This window comes from Dasypus novemcinctus, chromosome 19 (assembly GCF_030445035.2).
Source record: "Dasypus novemcinctus isolate mDasNov1 chromosome 19, mDasNov1.1.hap2, whole genome shotgun sequence".
Lineage (NCBI taxonomy): Eukaryota > Metazoa > Chordata > Mammalia > Cingulata > Dasypodidae > Dasypus > Dasypus novemcinctus.
In genome coordinates, this window is record NC_080691.1 from 52,606,408 (window position 1) to 52,626,135 (window position 19,728).

At 54.7% G+C, this 19,728-nt stretch overlaps 2 protein-coding genes across 6 annotated transcripts in view; one reads left to right on the forward strand and one right to left on the reverse strand.

The window, feature by feature from the left end:
- The window catches only part of ARVCF (ARVCF delta catenin family member), a 66,233-nt gene extending 63,479 nt beyond the window's left edge, over positions 1–2,754 (reverse strand). For both annotated transcript variants that reach the window (XM_071209933.1, XM_071209932.1), the window contains exon 1: positions 2,611–2,754. In XM_071209933.1, the coding sequence (XP_071066034.1) occupies positions 2,611–2,754 (144 nt within the window). The remainder of the gene's footprint in view (positions 1–2,610) is intronic.
- The window catches only part of TANGO2 (transport and golgi organization 2 homolog), a 51,455-nt gene continuing 33,494 nt past the window's right edge, over positions 1,768–19,728 (forward strand). The window contains exons 1-3 of one of the 4 annotated variants that reach the window (XM_058281856.2): positions 1,832–2,837; positions 7,015–7,290; positions 12,602–12,692. In XM_058281856.2, the coding sequence (XP_058137839.1) occupies positions 12,637–12,692 (56 nt within the window). In that variant the 5' untranslated portion in view covers positions 1,832–2,837; positions 7,015–7,290; positions 12,602–12,636. Of the gene's footprint in view, positions 2,838–4,470; positions 4,564–7,014; positions 7,291–12,601; positions 12,693–19,728 lie in introns of those variants that run through there. The other 3 variants (XM_023583694.3, XM_004475187.4, XM_023583695.3) reach the window with 3 other exon arrangements.

The window sequence follows — 19,728 nt, forward strand, 5'->3', positions numbered from 1 at the left end:
CACCTTACAAGGCCCTGAACACCTTCACCAATGGCCTGTTTGCCTTTGCCATCAAGACGCCTGCTATGGACTGGACTGGCCACCTGTGGGACAACGTGGCTTTCAATTTACTAATGGTGGATCTACGATGTTGATCCTACACAGGTGTATGCGTTTGGCGTGAGTGGAGGGGGCATAACAGCAGCGGGGCCCTCGCACCTTACTTGCTACCACCCCCTGCCACCAGGGCCTCCACACCCCTGCCTCCCAAGCCCATGCAAGGGACCAACTCTGCAAACAAACCCTAGGAAGCCCTTCCAAAGCCAGCAGAGGACACGAAAAATGATTAGCTGCTCCTGGTCCTCCTTGTCTGCTCTAGCTCCTGGTGGTGCCACCCCACCTCCCCAGATAGGGCTGGGGCAATGGGAGGGGTTCCCCGTGTATGGGGGGACTAGGATCATGGTCAGTTTGCAGAGACGCGTCTGTCTGTCTGTTCCCATTTGTTTCTAACCACTTTTCCCTGCCAACCCAGCACTCATCGGGAATAAAATGGTGACGCTGATGTGGCTCTGGCAAGGTAGGGGTGAGCAAGGTCAAGCAGGGGCCGGGGCTCCCTCCATGGAATGTACAAAGCCATCCATTTTCTTGTTCCTCAACCCCCGATGACACCTCTCTCTAACTGCTGCCCTTTAACACAATCTGGAGTTAATAAATTCACATGGGCGCGGCTGGGCTGTCAGCCGGTTGGAGTGGGGACCTGGGCCCTCCACCCCGAGGCCTTCAACCCATGGCTGTGGAGCCCACCCAGCCATGCCAGCAAGCACTTGAACCACTCTGAGCCTCAGACCCAGCTCAGGGCTTGCACCTGTCAAGTGGGGTGAACGAGAGCTGTGGGCGTTAACACTGTTCACATCCCTGAGCCTGTTATTTTTGTCCCTACCGAATCCGTCACCCTTGTCATAACAGATGACTGGTGGTCAGCACCCACTTTGGGGCATGCCCTGGGGCTCTGGGCCTTTGCCTCCCCTCCTTGGCCAGGGTGTGTGTGTGCGCGTGCCGCAGCCAGAGTCCTCTTGTCCCATCCCTTGCCCACGTGCTTGCCCTCATCCTTGGGGCCTGGACCTGCACAAGGGCCCTGAGATGGGCTCGAACGCCTCAGTGGGCTGGATGGATCTGGAATGCCCAGGGTCTGGGGTCTGTTCTGAGCATGGCAGGGACCTTGGGGAGTCAGGGCTGCAGTGGGGAGGGGGGCAGACAGGAAGAGGCTGGATTGAGCCAGGGACCATCAAGAGAAGGGGTGGGGGATGTCCAGAAGGGAGAATGGCCAGGTGCAGGGACCCGGTTTCCTGGGTGGAGGCAGGGAGTGGGAGACCAGTTCCCATCCTGCAGGGGCGGGTCGGAAATGAGCAGCCCTGTAGGCGTCCAGGGAAGGCCACCGGGGCAGGCAGGTGACCCGCGGGGGCCTGGAGCTCGGGGGGTGCACCGGGCCAGGCCGCATCAACACGGCAACCTCCGGGGTGTCCGCGAGGGCCCGGGCTCGCGGGGCTGCGGGGCGCCCCTCGGCGGAGGGCCGAGGAGCCGGGGAGGCCGCGGTCGTGACCGGAGCCCAGACCTCAGTGCACCGCCCCTTCTTGGCGCAGCCCGGGGGCGGGGTGGAGGGGGCGCCGGGTCGCTGTAGCCCGCGAGCGGCAGCGTGCGCAGCCAACTGGGCCCAGGGTCGCGGCGCGCCGCCCCGCCCCTCGCCGCACGGCCCAATGGCGCGCGCGCTGGAGGCCGGGGGGCGGGGCCTGGGCGGTGGCAGTGGCGGCGGCGGGCGCGGCACCCGGAAGTCGGCGGCGGCGGTGGCGAGTGCGGTGAGTGCGGCGGCTGCTGCGGCGGCAGCAGTGTCTTCCCGGGGCCACTCCGCCCGGCCCTGCCTCAGTTTCCCTCTTCCCGGGGGTGCGGATTGGGACGCTGTCGGGCCTGCGGAGACCAGACCCCCCGCGGATTGCGGAGAGCGCCCCACGCTTTCTGCCAGGCGCTCCCTGTTCGCTCGGGGGCTGGGGGGAGCGGATCGGGGAAAGGGTGAGGGGGGCCCACGGACTGCCGGCCGGCCGCCCCGCGGGGAAACTGAGTCCGGCGGGCCTGGACGCCGCGTGGGCCGTGCAGGGCCGGTGGACTGCGACCGGGGTCATGCGTCACAGGGTGACAGCTGACATCCATCTGAATGGGACGGCAAGTGCTGGCTCATCCCCGCATTCGGGCCCTCCTAGGATGGTTGGCGGCTCCAGACTACCCCCCAGCTGGCACAGGGCAGCAGCAAGACCCAGGCCCTCCTGCCCTGCAGCCGCTGCAGTACCTGTTTTCCTCTTGGTGAATGGGTACTAGAGCCAGATGCTGACATCCTCCCCTGCCTATGTCCTCTGCTTCCAGGCTTCCCCCTAGGCCAGGGCACTTGGCAGTTTGGACACTGCCCTAGAGCCACATCCTCTGCCCCAAGGATCAGACCCCCTTCCTCTGCACGGCATGTCTGGAGCGGAGTGTGCGGTCTGGCTCCATCACGCTGACTGCTCTTTTTGCTGCCGCTCTGGGTGGGCTCTGAGCCTCCCCATGGGGACAGAAGGGAAGGAAGCCAAAAAAAGGGTTACTCACCTGGTTGGGTAGTGTGTGTTCCCACACTTGGCTGATCAATCCCCTGGGCAGTCTTTTGAGGCGAGTACTCATGAGCTCAGGCCGGTTCACGTTCATGGTGGAGAATGCTTGGAGGGAGGGAACAAATGTTTCTCCCAAGGTCATTCAGAGCCAGGGCTGGCACCCTGGGCCTCAACTCCTCCCGGCCCCAGCTCCTGGGAGCCTTCCTGGATTCGGTGGCCGGTCAGGTAGGCTGGGGCACCTGGGGAGGGGCAGAGCAGGCCTGGGGGTGGTGGTGGATGTGTTGGCACTCTGGCTGGGTGATGCAAGCATGGGGAAGTCCCCGTGCCTCGGGCCCCTGATCATGCACTTCAACAGCCTGGGTCCCTAGTCCTCCACTGGCTTGGCCCCGTGGATCCTGATGGGAGGAGGTGACGGCTCCCTCTGAGCCAAGGCCACCAGCTGTCAGTACTGCTGGGCTGACCCTGTCCCCTGGGCAGTGTCCACTCCACTGTGCTTCCTTTGTGTTTTCACTTATGGTTGTTATTCCAATCCTGTTTCATGACCAGTGTGGTCACTTGCCATGTCCTGCCATGTCTTGGGGACCTGTCTTGTCCTTGGGGACCTGCCAAATCCTGGGGACTTGCCCCCACAGCCATTTCCACACTCTGTGCCTAGCTCTCTAGGAGCGGGCCCGGGGTCTGCCCTCCTTAGGACCCCTGGCACCTGCTCTGTGTGCTTTTTCTGAGACAGCTTCACTGGGACACCAGCACAGGTCTGGAGAGAAACAGCCCAGTGTGGAGCGGCCAAGAGGGCTTCCAGGAGAGGGCCCTTGATCCTGCGGCCTCCGAGACCTGGTGTCTGTTCTTTAATAATTTGCTGAGGCAGCACACGTGGCAGCACCCGGGGCCCAGCGCCGGCCAGTTCCCGCCCTGGACCGTGGCTTTGGATGATGAGCTCCGCGGAAACAAAAGGCCTGACTGGCTGAGGTGCCATTCGAGGTTACCAGTGCGACCTTTGATTGTTTCTTTTTCCCTTCGGCTTTCTTTTGGGATGACAAAAATAATCCATGCGCCCTTAAACGTAATAAGGCCGGTCCCACCTCGCACCAGCTGCTCCCTGGGGCACCCGCTAACGGTGTGCGTGCCCATCAAGGGCTTCCGCGTGGCGATGCGCTCTTCAGATGGACCCCCCTTTTGAGGGTTCTAAAGGAACGCCGCCCTCCTTGGTTATTGGTAGTGTAGGCTGCTGTGGCTGCAGTGAGGCTCGGCTCGCCCATGGCTCCAGGGGAAAACTCCTGGGTCCCCACCAGGAGGGGTTGTGGCAGGGGACACGGCAGGGTCTCGGCCCGCACGACACTGTACTCACTGGGCTCCTTGGTGGCCCTGCTGCTGTGGGCCATGAAGGAGGAGCTTCACAAATGCTCCTAAAACACTTCAAAGAACTTGCCAGAAAGGATTGGCTCACTGGAGAAAACGTGTCACAGTTTGTGTTGCTCTCAGATGCTCCCGTGGGGGAGGGGGCGGGGGTGGGTCTGCCACGGAATGTTCACACACATCAGGGCTGTCGCTGCCAAGGCCTGGGAACAGCGACACTGTGTTCCCATATGTGTTTATCTCCCCTGCTGGCCGCTGCCAAGAGCCTGCAGTGTGGGGACAGATAGGTTGGTGCGTTAAGATCCTCCTGACACGGGATGTGCAGTCAGAGGTGGCTGTGGCAGGGAGGTGGGGGGGCCAGGTGAGGCTGGGGGCTCAGCCAGCAGGGCCCTGCCCTCCACCTGGCCACCCACCATCAGCTGGACAGGCTGGCTAGCCTTCACGTATTCCTGGAAGGTGTGACGACACGCTTGTGTCACGCGGTGGGGCAGCCTGTGGTGGGACATGGTGGCCTTTGCCCAGGGCTTTTGCCGGGGCGCCTGCATGAGACTGACTGGACAGGCCATGGAGACTCACCAGCCCTGGGCCCCGTGGCCTGGTAAGAACCCCTTCGTGAGAGCTGGTCCTGTTCCGTTCACCGCATCTTTTGATTTGGCGTGGCTTCCTTCTGCCCAGGCACCCTTTGTGCCTTTGCAGTTTTAAAAACAAAAGTGATTCCAGGGCAGGCGCCTGGTCCGGTGGCCAGCCAGCCTGCTGTCCTCTCCTGTTCCTGGCAGTTCCTGGTGCTGCCCTCACTGCCTGGCGGAGGGGAGGGGCTGCTGAGACTTGGCTGCATTATCAGGGAACTTGAAATAGCCGCACTGCACCCAGTTCCGCCTGAGGTGTTCTGAGCAGGTGCTCGTCTGCTCGAGGCCCCGATCTTATGGACAGGGGCCGCCGCTGTGACTGCTGCTTCCCAGCCCTCCTTCTGTCCCCTCCCTGCCCGTTGGAATGTTGTGGAAGCCAGTGGGGGACGCGATGGTGTAGAGGGGTGTTTTGTACAATTTCATCATCTAAGCTCTTTTCGGAAGTGGATGATCCGTTTTTCTTTTCCCCAACCTAAAACCTACATGCTGTGAGTGTGCGCAGAACTTAAGTGCGCAGCTCGGTGGAGTTCACAAAGGGAACTGTGTGGTGACTGCGTAGAGGTGTGGGAACCATCACTGGCACCCAGCGTCTCCCCAGCGGACTCCCCCCGAAGTGGTTAAGTGGGGTGCCTTCTCCCCCTTTCTGCTGTGGAGCTACGACACAGCCCATTGGTCGCCGTGTGCTGCTCCTGGTGTCGACACTGCCCTGGGCAAGGAAACCCCAGTGTCCAACACTAGGGGCTCTGGGTCTGCCACACTGCCCTGTGGCCATGAGCTCTGTCGGTGTCCAGGGCGTGGTGAGCGTGCATTCAGGTGGGCTGGCCACCGTCGGGGCAGAGGTTCAAAGGTTGAGAAGGCTCCGTGAGTGGCCATGAGAGACACTTGCCCTCCAGCTATGTGTCTCAGTTTGTGAGGCTGCTATGACAACTATTGCACAATGAGTGGCTTAAACCACAAGAATTTACGGACTCATGGTTTTGAGGCTACAAGTCCAAAGTCATAGTATCGGCAAAACCGTGCTGTCTCCCACAGTCTGTAGGGCTCTGGTGCTGGCCGTTGGCTGTGGGCTTTCTTAGCGTCTATCTTGCTTCCCATCACATGACAACGTTGTCTCCTTTCTGGCTTCTGTGACTCCTGGGTTCCCTTGATAAGGCCCACCCTGCTTCCATTGGCCACACCTTAACTGAAAATAACATGTTTTTTCAGTTTGCTAAAGGTTGCCAAGGCAATATACCAGAAATGGGTTGGCTTTTACAATGGAGGGTTATTATTAACTTAATAAGCTTACAGTTCTGAGGCCATGGAAATGTTAGGCACGTGGCGGTCTCTGCCTTCTCCTCTGGTTTCTGTTGCCTTCAGTTTCTGGTTGCTCCTTCCGGTGCTTTCTCTTTCCTGGTTCCTGGCTTCCAGGGTTTCCTCTCTCAGTTTCTAGGACAGGGGTTCTTAACAAGGGGTCCGTGAACTTGAATTTAAATTTTTAAAAAAACCTTATTCTTGGGGGGACATGTTAGACTGGGTGTGATATATTTATTAAATAGTACATGGTATAGTGTGGACTTAGTAAGGGATCTGTGGTTTTCACCCGACTGGCAAAGGGGTCTGTATAACAAAAAGGCTAAGAACCCCTGTTCTAGGAGTTTTTCTCTTTGTCTCTGTATGTTTCTTCTGTTTCTAAAGGGCTCTAGTAAAAGACCCACCCTGGGTCATACAATCTAACCAAAGGTGCTGAATGGAAGGGATTTGATCAAAAGGTCCTGTCTGCTATACGTTTACACGCACAGGAATGGATTTACTCTCAGGACCTGATTTGGTCCACCCAGCTTCAAACTGTCACAATCTTCCAAAGATCTCGTGGACAATGGATTCGTACCCACAGTGAGGCAGATTTCTACAAAGAATGTGTTTGTTGAAATACATGGGTTCAACCTCCACATTATGCCCTGAGGCTATTGTGTCACTGTGTCACAGGCAAGGTCCTCCGGGAAACCCACCGTTGGCTGAGCCAGGCAGATTGGGGGACCCAGTGGTTCCCTTGGAGACAGTGGGCTGTCATCTGGGAAGTGCAGTTAGACACCAGTGGAGAGAAAGAAACAGCCAGAAAAGGAAGTCGAGAGAAAGCTGGGTCTTCTCTCACCTTGGGGCTGATACCTAAGCCTGGGTAGCATATATGCCACTGTACCAGTTCCCACCTTAACCACTTTCAAATACACACTTTGGGGATATTAGTTACTGTATTAGCCAGCCAAAGGGGTGCTGCTGCAAAATACCAGAAATCTTTTGGCTTTTATATAAAGGGTATTTATTTGGGGTAGAAATGTACAGTTACAAGGCCATAAAACATAAGTTACTTCCTTCACCAAAGTCTCTTGGTACATGTTGGAGCGAGATGACTGCTGACATTCAGCCTTCCTCTTCCTCTTAAGGCTCGATGGTCCCAGCTTCTGCCAGAGAGAGAGTCTCATCTCTCTCCTCAAGGCTTGATTCTCTCCGGGCTCAGCTGCTCTGCTCCTTCCACAAGGCCAGCCGTGAACTGTCAGGGGAACAGCTCGTCTCTCTTCCTGGGGCCTCTGCTGTGTCTAAGGAGCCATCTCTATTCCTCTGTGTTCTTCTCCTGTGTGTTTACTTCTCGGAGTTCCAGCATCCAAAACTCAGAATCAGAAGTCCAACTCACTCCTCTGCTCTGCCGTGTAGTTTTATCTGTAAGTTCCCACCACCAAGGGAGCGGGGACTCATCATCTTACTGATGTGGCCCAATCAAAGCCCTGATCATAATTTAATCATGCCCAGATACAGGCCAGTTTACAAATATAATCCGATATCTATTTTTGTAGTTCATAAACAGTGCCAGACTGCCACAGTTATATTTGCATGTTGCAGTACTCTCACCACCATCCATTACCAAAATCTTCCCATCACCCCAAACAGAAACCCAGCACCCATTATGCATGAACTCCGCGTTACCCCTCCCCCAGCCCCTGATAACCGGCAGTCTACTTTTGTCTCAATGCATTCGCCTATCATCATTATCTCTTAGAAGTAGAATCATCCGATACTTGTCTTTCTGTGCCTGGCCTCTTTCACAAATGTGACGTCTTCAAGCTTCATCCGTGCTGTCGCGTGTCTCAGAACTTCATTCCTTTTAACGGCCAAGTGATATTTCACTGTGCATCCACTCCCCATTTTGTGTGTCCATTCATGAGATGGACGCTTGGGTCGCTTCTACTTTCCAGCATTCGTGAATAATGCCGCCACATCGGTGCACGGGTCTCTGCCCGAGTCCCTGCTTTCCAGGAGACATCTTAGGTCAAACTGGGAGGTGGCTGCTGGAGGGAAGGAAACATTTGCGGCTCATGGAACAGACAGGGTTCCTGCCCACAGCACTTCAAAAGTGCTTCAAGGGCATACAAGGGCCCCAAACCAGAAGATCCTGAGCCACTGTGGGATACACATGGGCCATGGGGGGAGGGGGTCACATTCCTGCCACCCAGGTCATTTCCCACTCTTCCCCATTGTGAAGGCCGCTGGAGTGAATGGGTCACACCCAGAGCTCTTTTGACCTTGGACTTGACCTTGAATTGTGAGGTGGGGACACCCCTGTAGGAACTCAGCTGTGTCAGGTTCAGACCTGTGCGGTGGGGTGGCACGGTGCTCCAGGCAGTTCGGAGGTAGCTGGGCCAGGTCTGCCCATCTCAGAGCGTCGCTCTTGGACCTCATTCTTCCACCCCCAGGTTCCTGCCCTAGGAACTCCCCCAACTTGCCCTCATCTCGTGTGCTGAGTAAACACTGGCCTGGGACGCCAACCACAGCCAAGCCGAGTCCTCACATGCCATGGGAGAGTTGGGCAGTGGCAACCAGGTGGGGGATCAGTGGCTCTTGGCCAGGAAAGACCCCCACAGCCAGCCACTGGGGGAGCCAGTGATGGGGGATGCTGTGCACGTGGTCGTCCCACAAATACCACCCACGTGTATCCCTTGTGGAGAAAGGTCTGGAAGCACCCGCATCTGGCCGAAGGTGGACGTTTTGCGCAACGTGTCTTTGAGAACTTTCTGGATTAGACTGTGCTTCCAAATAAGCTGGGCATGGGAGCACTCACCCCAGGCCCCCAGGCCCGCAGGAGCTGGTTGGGGAGGGGCCGCAGGAGTGAGATGAGGTAAGCAACTCCTCATCGTAGCTGCCTTCCAAGGTCGTGGCAGACGCATCGCCTCTTCCCTTTGACTGCCCTGGCTGGTGTCACCGCAGCCCTCTTTGCATTCCCTTGGCTGTGATCCCATCCAGTCCTGTCTTTGGCCAGGGCTGTCCTTCCGTCTGCATCGATTTCTTGGCGGGCTTTTCTTGGATGCCACGTGGAGTGATTTGGGACTGACTTGAGAGTGTCATACCCTTAAACTGGGATTTGTCCCATTTCCATGTGGCCATTGGGAACAACATGCTGGGTGTGGGGGCTTCCTGCGAGAGGTTGGAGGAGGAGGAGGGAGACCCCCAAGGCTGGCGCTGTCCAGGGTGGATTTCCGAGCCAGCTGGGGCGCAGACTGGCCATCCTGCCAGGATAGAATCTTGACAGCGCCGCGGAGCAGATGGGCCCGCTGTGCCTGGAAAGCGTCCAGCTGCGTTTGCATGTGCCAAATTCAGGCCACTTTCTTCCCAGTTTGCGGAATCACCTGGTTGTTGGACCAGGGACATGTGAGCTGTGCTGAACGACAGGGAGTAGGAAGTAGGAATCCCGTGGCTACGGTCTGAAGAAGGTGCTGCTTTGCTTTTAGCTCACGCTTGTCGGTCTTTCCTGCAGGGGGTTCAGGGCTGCCGAGGGGGGGGTGGCAGCGCCCCTGTCTGCTGTGCCTGTCCCGACGCCCCACGGTTCAGGCACCGTGCCCTTGGCCAGCCCCCACCTCTCACACCACCCAGGCTCTCTGCATGGGATGGCCATACCCGTGACCTTAGGCGTCCCCTCCCCTGCCCTGCCACCTCTGGGCCACCTCTGGGTCAGCACCATTGGACCCACCCTGGGCACCCAGGTGGTGGTCCCTCACCTCTGGGACCTGGGTTCCCGCCTGCCACCTGCTTGCTGTTTGGCTGGGCGGGGAGAGCAGGCATCCCATCTAACTGGCGTCAGCACACGTGGTGAGATTTAAGGCCCCTCTTGAGCCCCCAGCCCCTCCCTGCTGGTGGTCAGGTAGGATATGCCCGAGGCTGAGGCAGTTCCACTGCAAGTGGAAGCTGCAAAGTGTGGCTCTCTGTGGATGCTTAGAACGAATGCCGCCAGGGCTCCCACCCTTGGAGGTGCTAGAAGCCCCAGTTGGTGGGTCCAGGCCTGGTTCAAGGATCCCACCCCAGGGGCCCTCCTTGCCCATCCCTTCCTTGGGCTGCTCAGCCTTTGGCAGACCCAGAACCCTGCCTGGCTCTGACCATGCTGTGTCCTTCCCTGGGCTTCTGCAGGGGCCTTGGGCCATGGGGGTGGTGGGGTGGGTGGGGGGCGTAGCGGCCGATTCCATGCTGGTCTCTCCCCTCCAGCCTCTACCAACTCCTGTTTCCTTGGGGTCAGCTTTTTTTCACACATCAGAGCCACCCTCCAGGGGAGGCCTCAGCCAGCCTGATGGTAAAGCAGCCCTGAACCTGCCTTCCCACCCTGCCCTTGGTTTTCTTGACCAGCCCTTAGTGCCAGAGCGGACAGTTGCAAGGGCTGGAGTGTAAAGGACACCTATAGTTGCAGCCTGCCCCACAGTCAGGGTGTTGGGGGACAGGCCCTGGCAGAAGGCTTTGGAGCCCCCCCGAGGGCGTGGGTGGAGGTGGGAGACCACGCTGGGAGAAGGGAATTTTTGCAGGAATTTTCCGGGGGAGCCTGGTGGCATAAAAGGAGGGGTGGGGGGAATGTGGGCGGGTGGCTGCCAGCCAGAACGGGGTGGAGGGGCCGGCAGGCTGTGGCCTGGCTCGAGCGGGGGGCCGAGGGACTGGAGAGAAAGGCAGTTCCTGATGGTGCCTCCCCAGGGGCTGGCTTTCCTCTGGTCCTTCCCTCCCAATGACCGCATCTTCGTCGAGGCCGCAGCGCTGGGCTCTGCTGCCCACACCACCAGGCCAGCCCCGCCTGGGGACACAGCACAGCTCTGCAAGAGACCACGACCCATTGGGATTCCAGCAGGGATGGGCCACCTAGAAAAGACCAGCTCCCCCTGGCCAAGGGTCCCGCATCTTCTGGCCCGACTTGGGGTGATCATAATGGGTGCTGGGAATCCTGTTGGCTGTCTCTGTGAAGCTGGGTAATTGTGAGGTCTTGGCCCTGCACCCTGATGCTGGTCTGCCTCATCAGCTCCGACCATCTGCTCTTACGCTTACCATACCTTTCATTTCCAAAAGTTGTTTCGGTTCTCTATGAATCTCTTACTGTACTCTGTATTGTTTCCTCTTCCTTGTGTAGTTTCTAAGCTTCTTTTAGTTCCTTTCATCAGAGCTGGCTTATTGTTCACATCTGGTTGTCTGAAGGTTGGAGTTTTCTGTGGTTTTCTCCTGCTGGTTATCACTCATGGTGCTTTGTTTCTTTGTGTGCTTGATTCATTTTCTGTATGTGGACTGCACGTCCTTGAAAACTAATTTGTGAGGCTTCTCTGGGTCTGGGATGAAGATATTTTTCTCCAGAGGAACTTTGGTTCACTACCCTCATGGGATCCCATAACCCAGTTTCTCAGCTTGAGGGTCCCTGGGCTCCTGGCCCTGTTTGTGGGATGGATGTCTGTGGTCACAGCTTCGCAGGGACGTTTCCCTCACTTCTGTGCTGTCCCTGGACCCCTGAGGGTGACACACCCTCACACTGCAAGTGTTGCTCTTTGGGGTCCCAGTTTAACTTGGGAGAGAGTCTGTTAGATTCTATGCCTTGGGTGGGCCCTGGGCTTTGTCTTCTCTCTCCCTTGCCCCTGAAGCTGTCAAAGCCTGAACCCCAGTTCACCCTACTCTGGGGCGGAAACAGCCGCTAGTCCTCTGTTAGCATCTCTGGAATCCCATGTTCTCGGAGACATTGGCCAAATTGTGTAGCATCACGGTATTGTTGGAGCTGTGTAGTCCACGCCCAGCTACCATCATGGTATAGTTGGAGCCGTGGAGTCCACGCCCAGCTACCATCACGGTATAGTTGGAGCTGTGGAGTCCACGCCCAGATACCATCACGGTATTGTTGGAGCAGTGGGTCTGTACCCAGCTACCATCATGGTATTGTTGGAGCTGTGTAGTCCACGCCCAGCTACCATCACGGTATAGTTGGAGCCGTGGAGTCCACGCCCAGCTACCATCACGGTATAGTTGGAGCTGTGGGTCTGTACCCAGCTACCATCATGGTATTGTTGGAGCAGTGGGTCTGTACCCAGCTACCATCATGGTATTGTTGGAGCTGTGTAGTCCACGCCCAGCTACCATCACAGTATAGTTGGAGCCGTGGAGTCCACGCCCAGCTACCATCACAGTATAGTTGGAGCCGTGGAGTCCACGCCCAGCTACCATCACGGTATAGTTGGAGCAGTGGGTCTGTACCCAGCTACCATCATGGTATTGTTGGAGCAGTGGGTCTGTACCCAGCTACCATCATGGTATTGTTGGAGCTGTGTAGTCCACGCCCAGCTACCATCACGGCATTGTTGGAGCCGTGGAGTCCACGCCCAGCTACCATCATGATATTGTTGGAGCAGTGGGTCTGCACCCAGCAAGCATCACGGTGTGGCCCATGCCCAGCGAGAATGATGGTGCTGCTGGAGCAGGGTGGTCCATGCCCAGCAAGCGCACGGTGTGGTACACGTCCTCGGGTGCTGCAGTGTCTGGGAGGTCATTTTGGCCAGCCACAACAATTGTCGTGGGTTCACGGAGTTGATTTTGCAGTGTCAGGAGTTGGTCCTTGCCTGCAGAGGCTGCTCCGTGCGGTCCCGGTGAGTGTGGACCGCGGCACCACGTGGCTCTTCCGTGTCCTGTGAGTGTGGGGATCGGGGAGGCGTTCCGCAGTGCCCTTTGCTCACCTCTCCTTTCCTCTTCCCACAGAGTGTGGCCGTGTGAGCCGAGCCCCTTGGTGACCCATGTGTATCATCTTCTTTAAGTTTGATCCTCGGCCCGTTTCCAAAAATGCGTACAGGTAACCCCTCCCGCGGGCCATCTGCCGCAAGCGTCTGTGGCGTGAGGAAGTGGTGTTGCTGCTTCTGCCGCCTCACGGGGTGGGGAGGATGGGTTAGAGGGTGGCAGCAGCACCCAAGGGTGGCCCAGCCCTGGTGGCCGGGACCCCGGGACGGGTGAACGGGCTCGCGTGGTGTGGGGTGCCCTGGCAGGAACAGCTTCATGTCGGGGAAGTGTCAAGACACGGTTAACTGAGACAGCTGTGAGGGTCAGGAGGTCAGGACAGGGTTCAGGGGTCAGCAGAGAGCGAAGAGTCAGGGCCAGGGGCGCCAGCTGGGCCCAGCGGAGGGCAGGCACAGCTGGTTCTGAGCTGGCATCGGAGGGGGCCGCACTGAGCCTAAGCCCACCATGCCTGTGAGCTGTCTGGGTGGCTTCTGGGGTCTGTGGGCCCTGAAATGAGGAGCGAGGACCAGGCAGGGGGGCTAGGAGCAGCCAGAGGAGGTGGTGACCCAGGCCAGAGGGAGGGCAAGATGCCATCCAGTCCCTCCCACTTCCCCCTCGCCCCACTTGCCCCTCCTCCCATTTACTCCCGCCTCCCACACGTCCCCCTCCTCTCCCACAATTCCTCCTCCTCTCCATACACTTCCGCCTTCCCCATTGCCCCCTCCCCCACACTTGCTCCTCCCGCCACGTTTCCCCCTCCTCGCCTTACATTTCTACACACACACATACTTCCCCATCCTCTCCTCACTTCTCCCTTCTCCTCCCCACCCACTTCTGCCCTCCTCAGGGCACCCCAGCAGGATTCCACTGGCATTTATCCACATAGAGAATGAGGCCTGAGATGTAACCCACCATCAAACATGACATTTGAAACCGCTCACCAGTGGAACTGGCTGGGGAGCTCTCATCATTTGAGAATCCACACCAGAGACAATTTGAAACATGAAAGCCAGCTTCTTGGCTCTGAGTCACCATGCAAAATTGCATGGACACCCCGCTGCCCGATACTGTGGCTGAATCAGCTCGTTTCAGATGCAAGAACGGGACACAAACAGTGTGCAGGGTTTCCCCTTCCCCTAGAGGGGGTGTCCTACTTCTAGGTCTCAGCTGGCTGGGTGGCACAGCCCAGGAGCTGACCCCTCACAGCCCCTAACAGAACAAGCTGTGTGATTTGGAGTCTGACCAACAGAAGCCGTGTTCAGTGACTTGAACGGGATTGGCAGGCGGGAAGGAAAAAGAACACCAAAGAACACCAGACTGGCAGATGTGAGTGTTAGCGCTACCCCTGGGGCTGAGATTGAACCACCCCCAGGCTGAGAGCCAGACCAATGGCAGAGAAGCCACTGGGTGCTGGGCTGGCAGAACTTCCTGGAACTCTGTCCTCTAGGGTACCGGCAAGATTTTGTTCAGGGGTATGTGTCTCTGCAGAGACACTTCACTATCAAACCATCCAAGGCAGCATGCTGGGAAGGTGCTGGCCACTGGGTGCTGCCGTGCACCGCAGGAACCAGACCCTGGCAAGGCCGTGTGTGCTGCGGGGGGCCTGCTAAGAAAACACCCCGAAACTGGGAAAAGCAGCCCTTTATTCCTCCACTCTCTCTCCAGCACCCTCTGCTGGCAAAGTTGAACATGGCACCAGCTGCACAAGAGCCTTCAGCCCCATTACCTCTGAGCAGTGAATTTGGAGCTGAGAGTGAATTTGGAGCTGAAATTGATCACTGACACAGTCCACCTCTTTGGCTGTGCAGCTCTCATTTGCATCCTTCTACACACCTTTGCACTCCCATGCATCAGCAAAACAACGCTAGTTCTCCTGCAGTGAAGACCTTCTCGTGGGGGGAGACACTGCCCAGTACTCAGCATGTCCTTGGCTGGCCATATGTTACTGCCAGATTCAGCCACGGCCCTGCCTGATATTCTCTTCCCTCAGGTGACCTCCCACTACCCATCTATAAAATAAAAATGGGAAGAAGGGGAGCAAATGGGCCGTAAAGAACTGTGTCAAGCCACTACAAAGTTACTATCATCCTCTTCCTGGACCACACACGAGCCCATGGCCGGTCTCTGTACCCAAACCCACGGACACGGAGATCACAAATGGGTGTTGTTGAAGCCATACCATTTGTGGTCATTTGTTATGTGGCAGTACATAACTGATAAACCCCATTTCAGTTTCCTGGGCTGCTCATGCAAATATCATGAAATGGATCGGCTTAAACAATGAGGAATTTATTCACTTACGGTTTTGTGGCTAAGATAATGTCCAAATCAAGGTGTTGTCAAGGTGACGCTTTCTTCCCAAAAACTGGCATTCTGGGGCTGGCTGCTGCTGGCAGTCCTTCGCTTCTTTGTCACATGCAATGCCCATGGTGGCCTCTCCCTTCTCATCCAGGGCCCACTGATGTAGCTTCTTGCTTCCTGTGGCTTTCTCTGTCTGACCAAATTTCATTCTGATAAAGGACTCCAGTAAGAGGATTAAGACCCTCAGGGGTGGATGTGGCTCAAGCAGTTGAGCACCCACCTTCCACATGGGAGGTCCCTGGTTCAGTTCTCAGTGCCTCCTAGGGAAGATGAACAAGCAATGAGCAGACATCGAGCAAAACAACAACAAAAAACAAGCAAACAATGAGCAAAAACAATGAGCAGATAACAAGAAAAAATAGCAAGCAGGTGACAAGCAAAAACCATGAGCAGACAATGAGCAAAAACAATGATCAGGAAGCAGATGTGGCTCAAGCAGTTAGGTGCCCACCTTCTACATGGGAGGTCCTGGGTTCAGTTCCAGTGCCTCATAAAGAAAAAAATAAGCAGATAACAAGAAGAAAAAAAAAGACCCATAGGCCCATCCTGATTGAGGTGGGCCACACCTTCACTGATGTCACCTGATCAAAGGGTCCTTACAATGGGTAAATGTGTGGAAATGGGGAGCGTTGGTAGTAACACATCATAGTGAGTGTAACTAACACTGCTAATTTATAAACGTGAACATGGCTGAAAGGGGTGGGCTAGGGAGGTTAATGTCAATTGAAAGAAAGCTAGAAGATAATCTAGGGACCATACAACATAGTGATTTCAGTGTTGGATTATGATTGTGGTTAATAGTACAAATACAAGAAGGTCTCTCTATTAGAAGGTATTAAGAATATAGAGATACATGGGGAAAATACAATTAATGTTAATGTATAGGTTATAACATGGGAGGTCCGCGGTTCAAGCCCCGGGCCTCCTTGACCCGTGTGGAGCTGGCCCATGCGCAGTGCTGATGCGCGCAAGGAGTGCCCTGCTACACAGGGGTGTCCCCCGCGTAGGGGAGCCCCACGTGCAAGGAGTGCACCCATAAGGAGAGCCGCCCAGCGCGAAGGAGCAGCCTGCCGAGGAATGGCGCCGCCCACACTTCCCGTGCCGCTGATGACAACAGAAGCAGACAAAGAAACAAGACGCAGCAAAAAGACACAGAAAACAGACAACCGGGGGAGGGGAGGGGAATTAAATAAATAAAAATAAATCTTAAAAAAAAAAAAGTATAGGTTATAGTGCACAGTAATATAATATTTTTACAACAATGGCAAAGAAGGTACTATATCAATCCTAAGGGCCAGTAATGGGGAAGAATAAGGGGATATGGAATTTTTCCTTTTGGAGTAATGAAAACATTCTAAAATGGACTGAGCTGATGACAGCACAACTCTGTGATGAAACTGAGAGCCAGTGAGCGTATACCTTGTATGGACTGTACAAGGCAGGGGACCGTATAACACAGTGAAGCCCTTGGTGGGTGATGGACTTCGGCTAACAGTACAAATATGAGAACATTCTCTCATGAGCTAGAACAGATATACAATGCTAATACATGGCATTAATAATAGGATGATGTATAAGTCAGCCAAAGGGGTACTGATGCAAAATACCAGAAATTGATTGGTTTTTAGAAAGGGTATTTATTTGGGATAGGAGCTTACAGATACCAAGCCTTAAAGCATAAGTTACCAAAGTCTATTTTCACATGTTCGAGCAAGATGGCTGCTGACGTCTGCGAGGGTTCAGGCTTCCTAGGTTCCTCTCTTTAAGGGCTTGCTTCTTGCCAGGCCTAGGGCTCCTCTCGTCCCGGGGCTTCAGCTTAAGTCTTCAGCATCAAACTCCAACATCAAAACTCCAGCATCAAAAACCCTCCAACTCTGTCCTTTGCCATGTCTTTTATCTGCGAGTCCCCACCCACCAAAGGGCGGGGACTCAATGCCCTACTGACACAAGAGGTTTACTTGATTATTTAAATCCAATATAATCTCATATGCCCAGAGGAAAAGATCAGTTTACAAACATAATCCAATATTTCTTTTTGGAATTCATCAATGATATCAAACTGTTATAGATGGTTTGTGGGAAAAACACACCAAATAAAAGCTATGGACTGTAGATAGCAGGGATATCATGACAATGTTCTTGTTCTTTCATCATTTGCAATAAACATGTTACCACAACGTAAGGTGGTGGTGGTGCAATGTATGGGAATCCTGTGTGGTATGCGTGCCTGTTCTTTAAAATTTTGAAATCAAATAAAAAGAAATCCTACTTACAATGTGTTCACACCCATGGGAATGGATTTAGTTGAAGAACATGTCTTTCTGGGGATACTTAAGCTTCAGACCACCACATCAGGCTCACGGCCGCCCATCCTCTTCACCACCTCAGACCTCACGGCCGATGCCTTCTTCCCAGCTCCAGTCGGGAGGGCCGCAGGTTCCTTGGGGTCCTCTCTACAAGTGTCACTGCTGGCTCACAGGCCCGTGCCCCTGCTGTCTGCTGCCAGGCTGCCTTTGGACAACTGTCTTAATTTGCCAAAGGCTGCTGATGCAAAAATGCCAGAAATGGGTTGGTTTTATAAAGGGGATTTATTTGGGGTAAAATCTTACAGTTCTGAGGCTGTGGAATGTCCAAATCAAGGCACCAGCAGAGAAGCTTTCTCACCAAAGTCAGTTACTGGTGATCCTGCTGTCCTGCCACATGGAGAGGCAAAATGGCGGGCCATCTCTGCCAAGGTCCCTTCCTTTCCCTCCAGGCTCACTGTCTCCTGGAGCTCAGGAGTGAGTGATCAGGAGGATGGCTTCTCTCCTCAGCCTTGAGCTGCTGTGTGGGCCCAGCCTCTCGGGCTTTGTGCCCCAACTTCGGCTGCTAGTGATCCTTGAGTCCTCTCTCTCACATGACCGGGTCAAAATGGCACCTCTCTTTTTTCCTTTTTTAAAAAAATTTATTTATCTGCCCCCCCGCCTTGTTGTGTTGCATTTGCTGTGTCTGTTCATTGTATGCTTGTCTTCTTTTCAGGAGGCACTGGAACCGAACCTGAGACTTCTCATGTGGGAGGGAGGCACCTTATCATCTGAGCCACCTCTGCTCCCTGCTTTGTTGTGTCTCTCATTGTGTTTTTCCTCCTAGTGACTCTTTGTTGTGTCATCTTGTTGAGTCAGCTTGCCACGCCGGCCTGTCGCATCATCTCGCCGTCTTGCTCGTCTTCTTTAGGATGCACTGGGAACTGAACCTGGAACCTCTCATGTGGTAGGCAGCTCAACTGCTTGAGCCACATCTGCTTTCCTTTTTGTGTCTCCTTTTATATAAAGCTCCAGTAAGAGGGTGGATACCAAACCTGAGTCATACCTCACTGATGTAGTCCAATCAAAAGCAATCTAATCAAGTGATTGAATCAAGGTTCCTTAACCCAAACTAATGCAATCAAAGGATCTCACACCCACAGGATTGGATTAGTTCAAAAATATAATATTTGGGGGTGGGGGAGTCATCAAATTCAAACTGTCATACCAACTTACCCACCTCCATCCAGGTGGGGGCTGCTGACAGTGACTCATAAACAATGTCTTCAGATATTTGAACCTCGTGAAGCCACAGAGGAACTGGCTGTCACCAAGCCCCTCACCCTGGTGGGTTTGGTCCCCCTGTGGCTGAATGCCAAGAGTCCAGGTTGCCTTTTGTTCCCACTGAAGCTCCAAGAAGTGTCAACTTTGTAGAAATGACTTTTTCACCTCCTCTCAGAGCCTTAGCATAGGTGCCTGAGGTGGGTTCCACAAGGACACCTGTACATCTCTGAGTTCCATATTTAATGGCATCCTTGCAAGCAATAGGCAATTCTCCTAAATAGTGATTCCTGTAATAAAGACAGCCCAGCAATGAAGGGTCCTGACAAAAGCAAAAGCATGTCAGTGTTTCTTGTTTTGAAAATAAACCATTGAATATCTGAGAATGGAAGGTTCTGCTCAGTCAGCTTTTCTTTCTTTCTTTTTTTTTCTTAATTCCTCTTTTCCAGAGTCTTACATAAAAATCAGAGCCAGAAGCTGACAGCGTAAGCCTTGTTCTGGGCTGTGTCCCCTGTGTCCCTTCCCTGGAAGAGTCAGGGCTGACAGAGCCAGTTCTGTAGCTGCCTCCCTGGCTTTCCCACCCAGCTCCTCCACTGTGGTAGTTTGGAGTGGTGTACCCCAGAAATGACATGTTCTTTAACTTAACCCATTCCTGTGAGAGTGAACCCATTGTAAGTAAGTGATAAGGTGACTTTGGTGAAGGCGTGGCCCACCTTAATCAGGATGGTTGTCCTCTACTGGAGTCCTTTATAAGTGGAATGAAATTCAGACAGAGAGAAAGCTCTGGGAAACAAGAAGCTGAAATTCAGCAGAAGCCAGAAGAGAGGGGAGAGACCAAGAGAGGCCACCATGTGCATTGCCATGTGACAGAGGAACCCAGGACCAAGGATCACTGGCACCCAGGCCCAGAACGCCAGTGTTTGGGAAGAAAGCATTGCCTTGATTTGGACTTTCTCTTTTTTTAAAAAAGGAGGTACCAGGAACTGAATCCAGGACCTCATACATGGGAAGCAGGCGCTTAACCGCTTGAGCTACATCTGCTCCCCTGGACTTCTCTTAACCTCAAGACCAGGAGCCAATAAATTCTCAATGTTTAAACCAACCCATGTTGTGGTATTTACTTGAGCAGCCCAGGAAACTAAAATTCCCACCCGTACCTCACAGCAGGTGTTGGGGACGTGTCAACAGAGG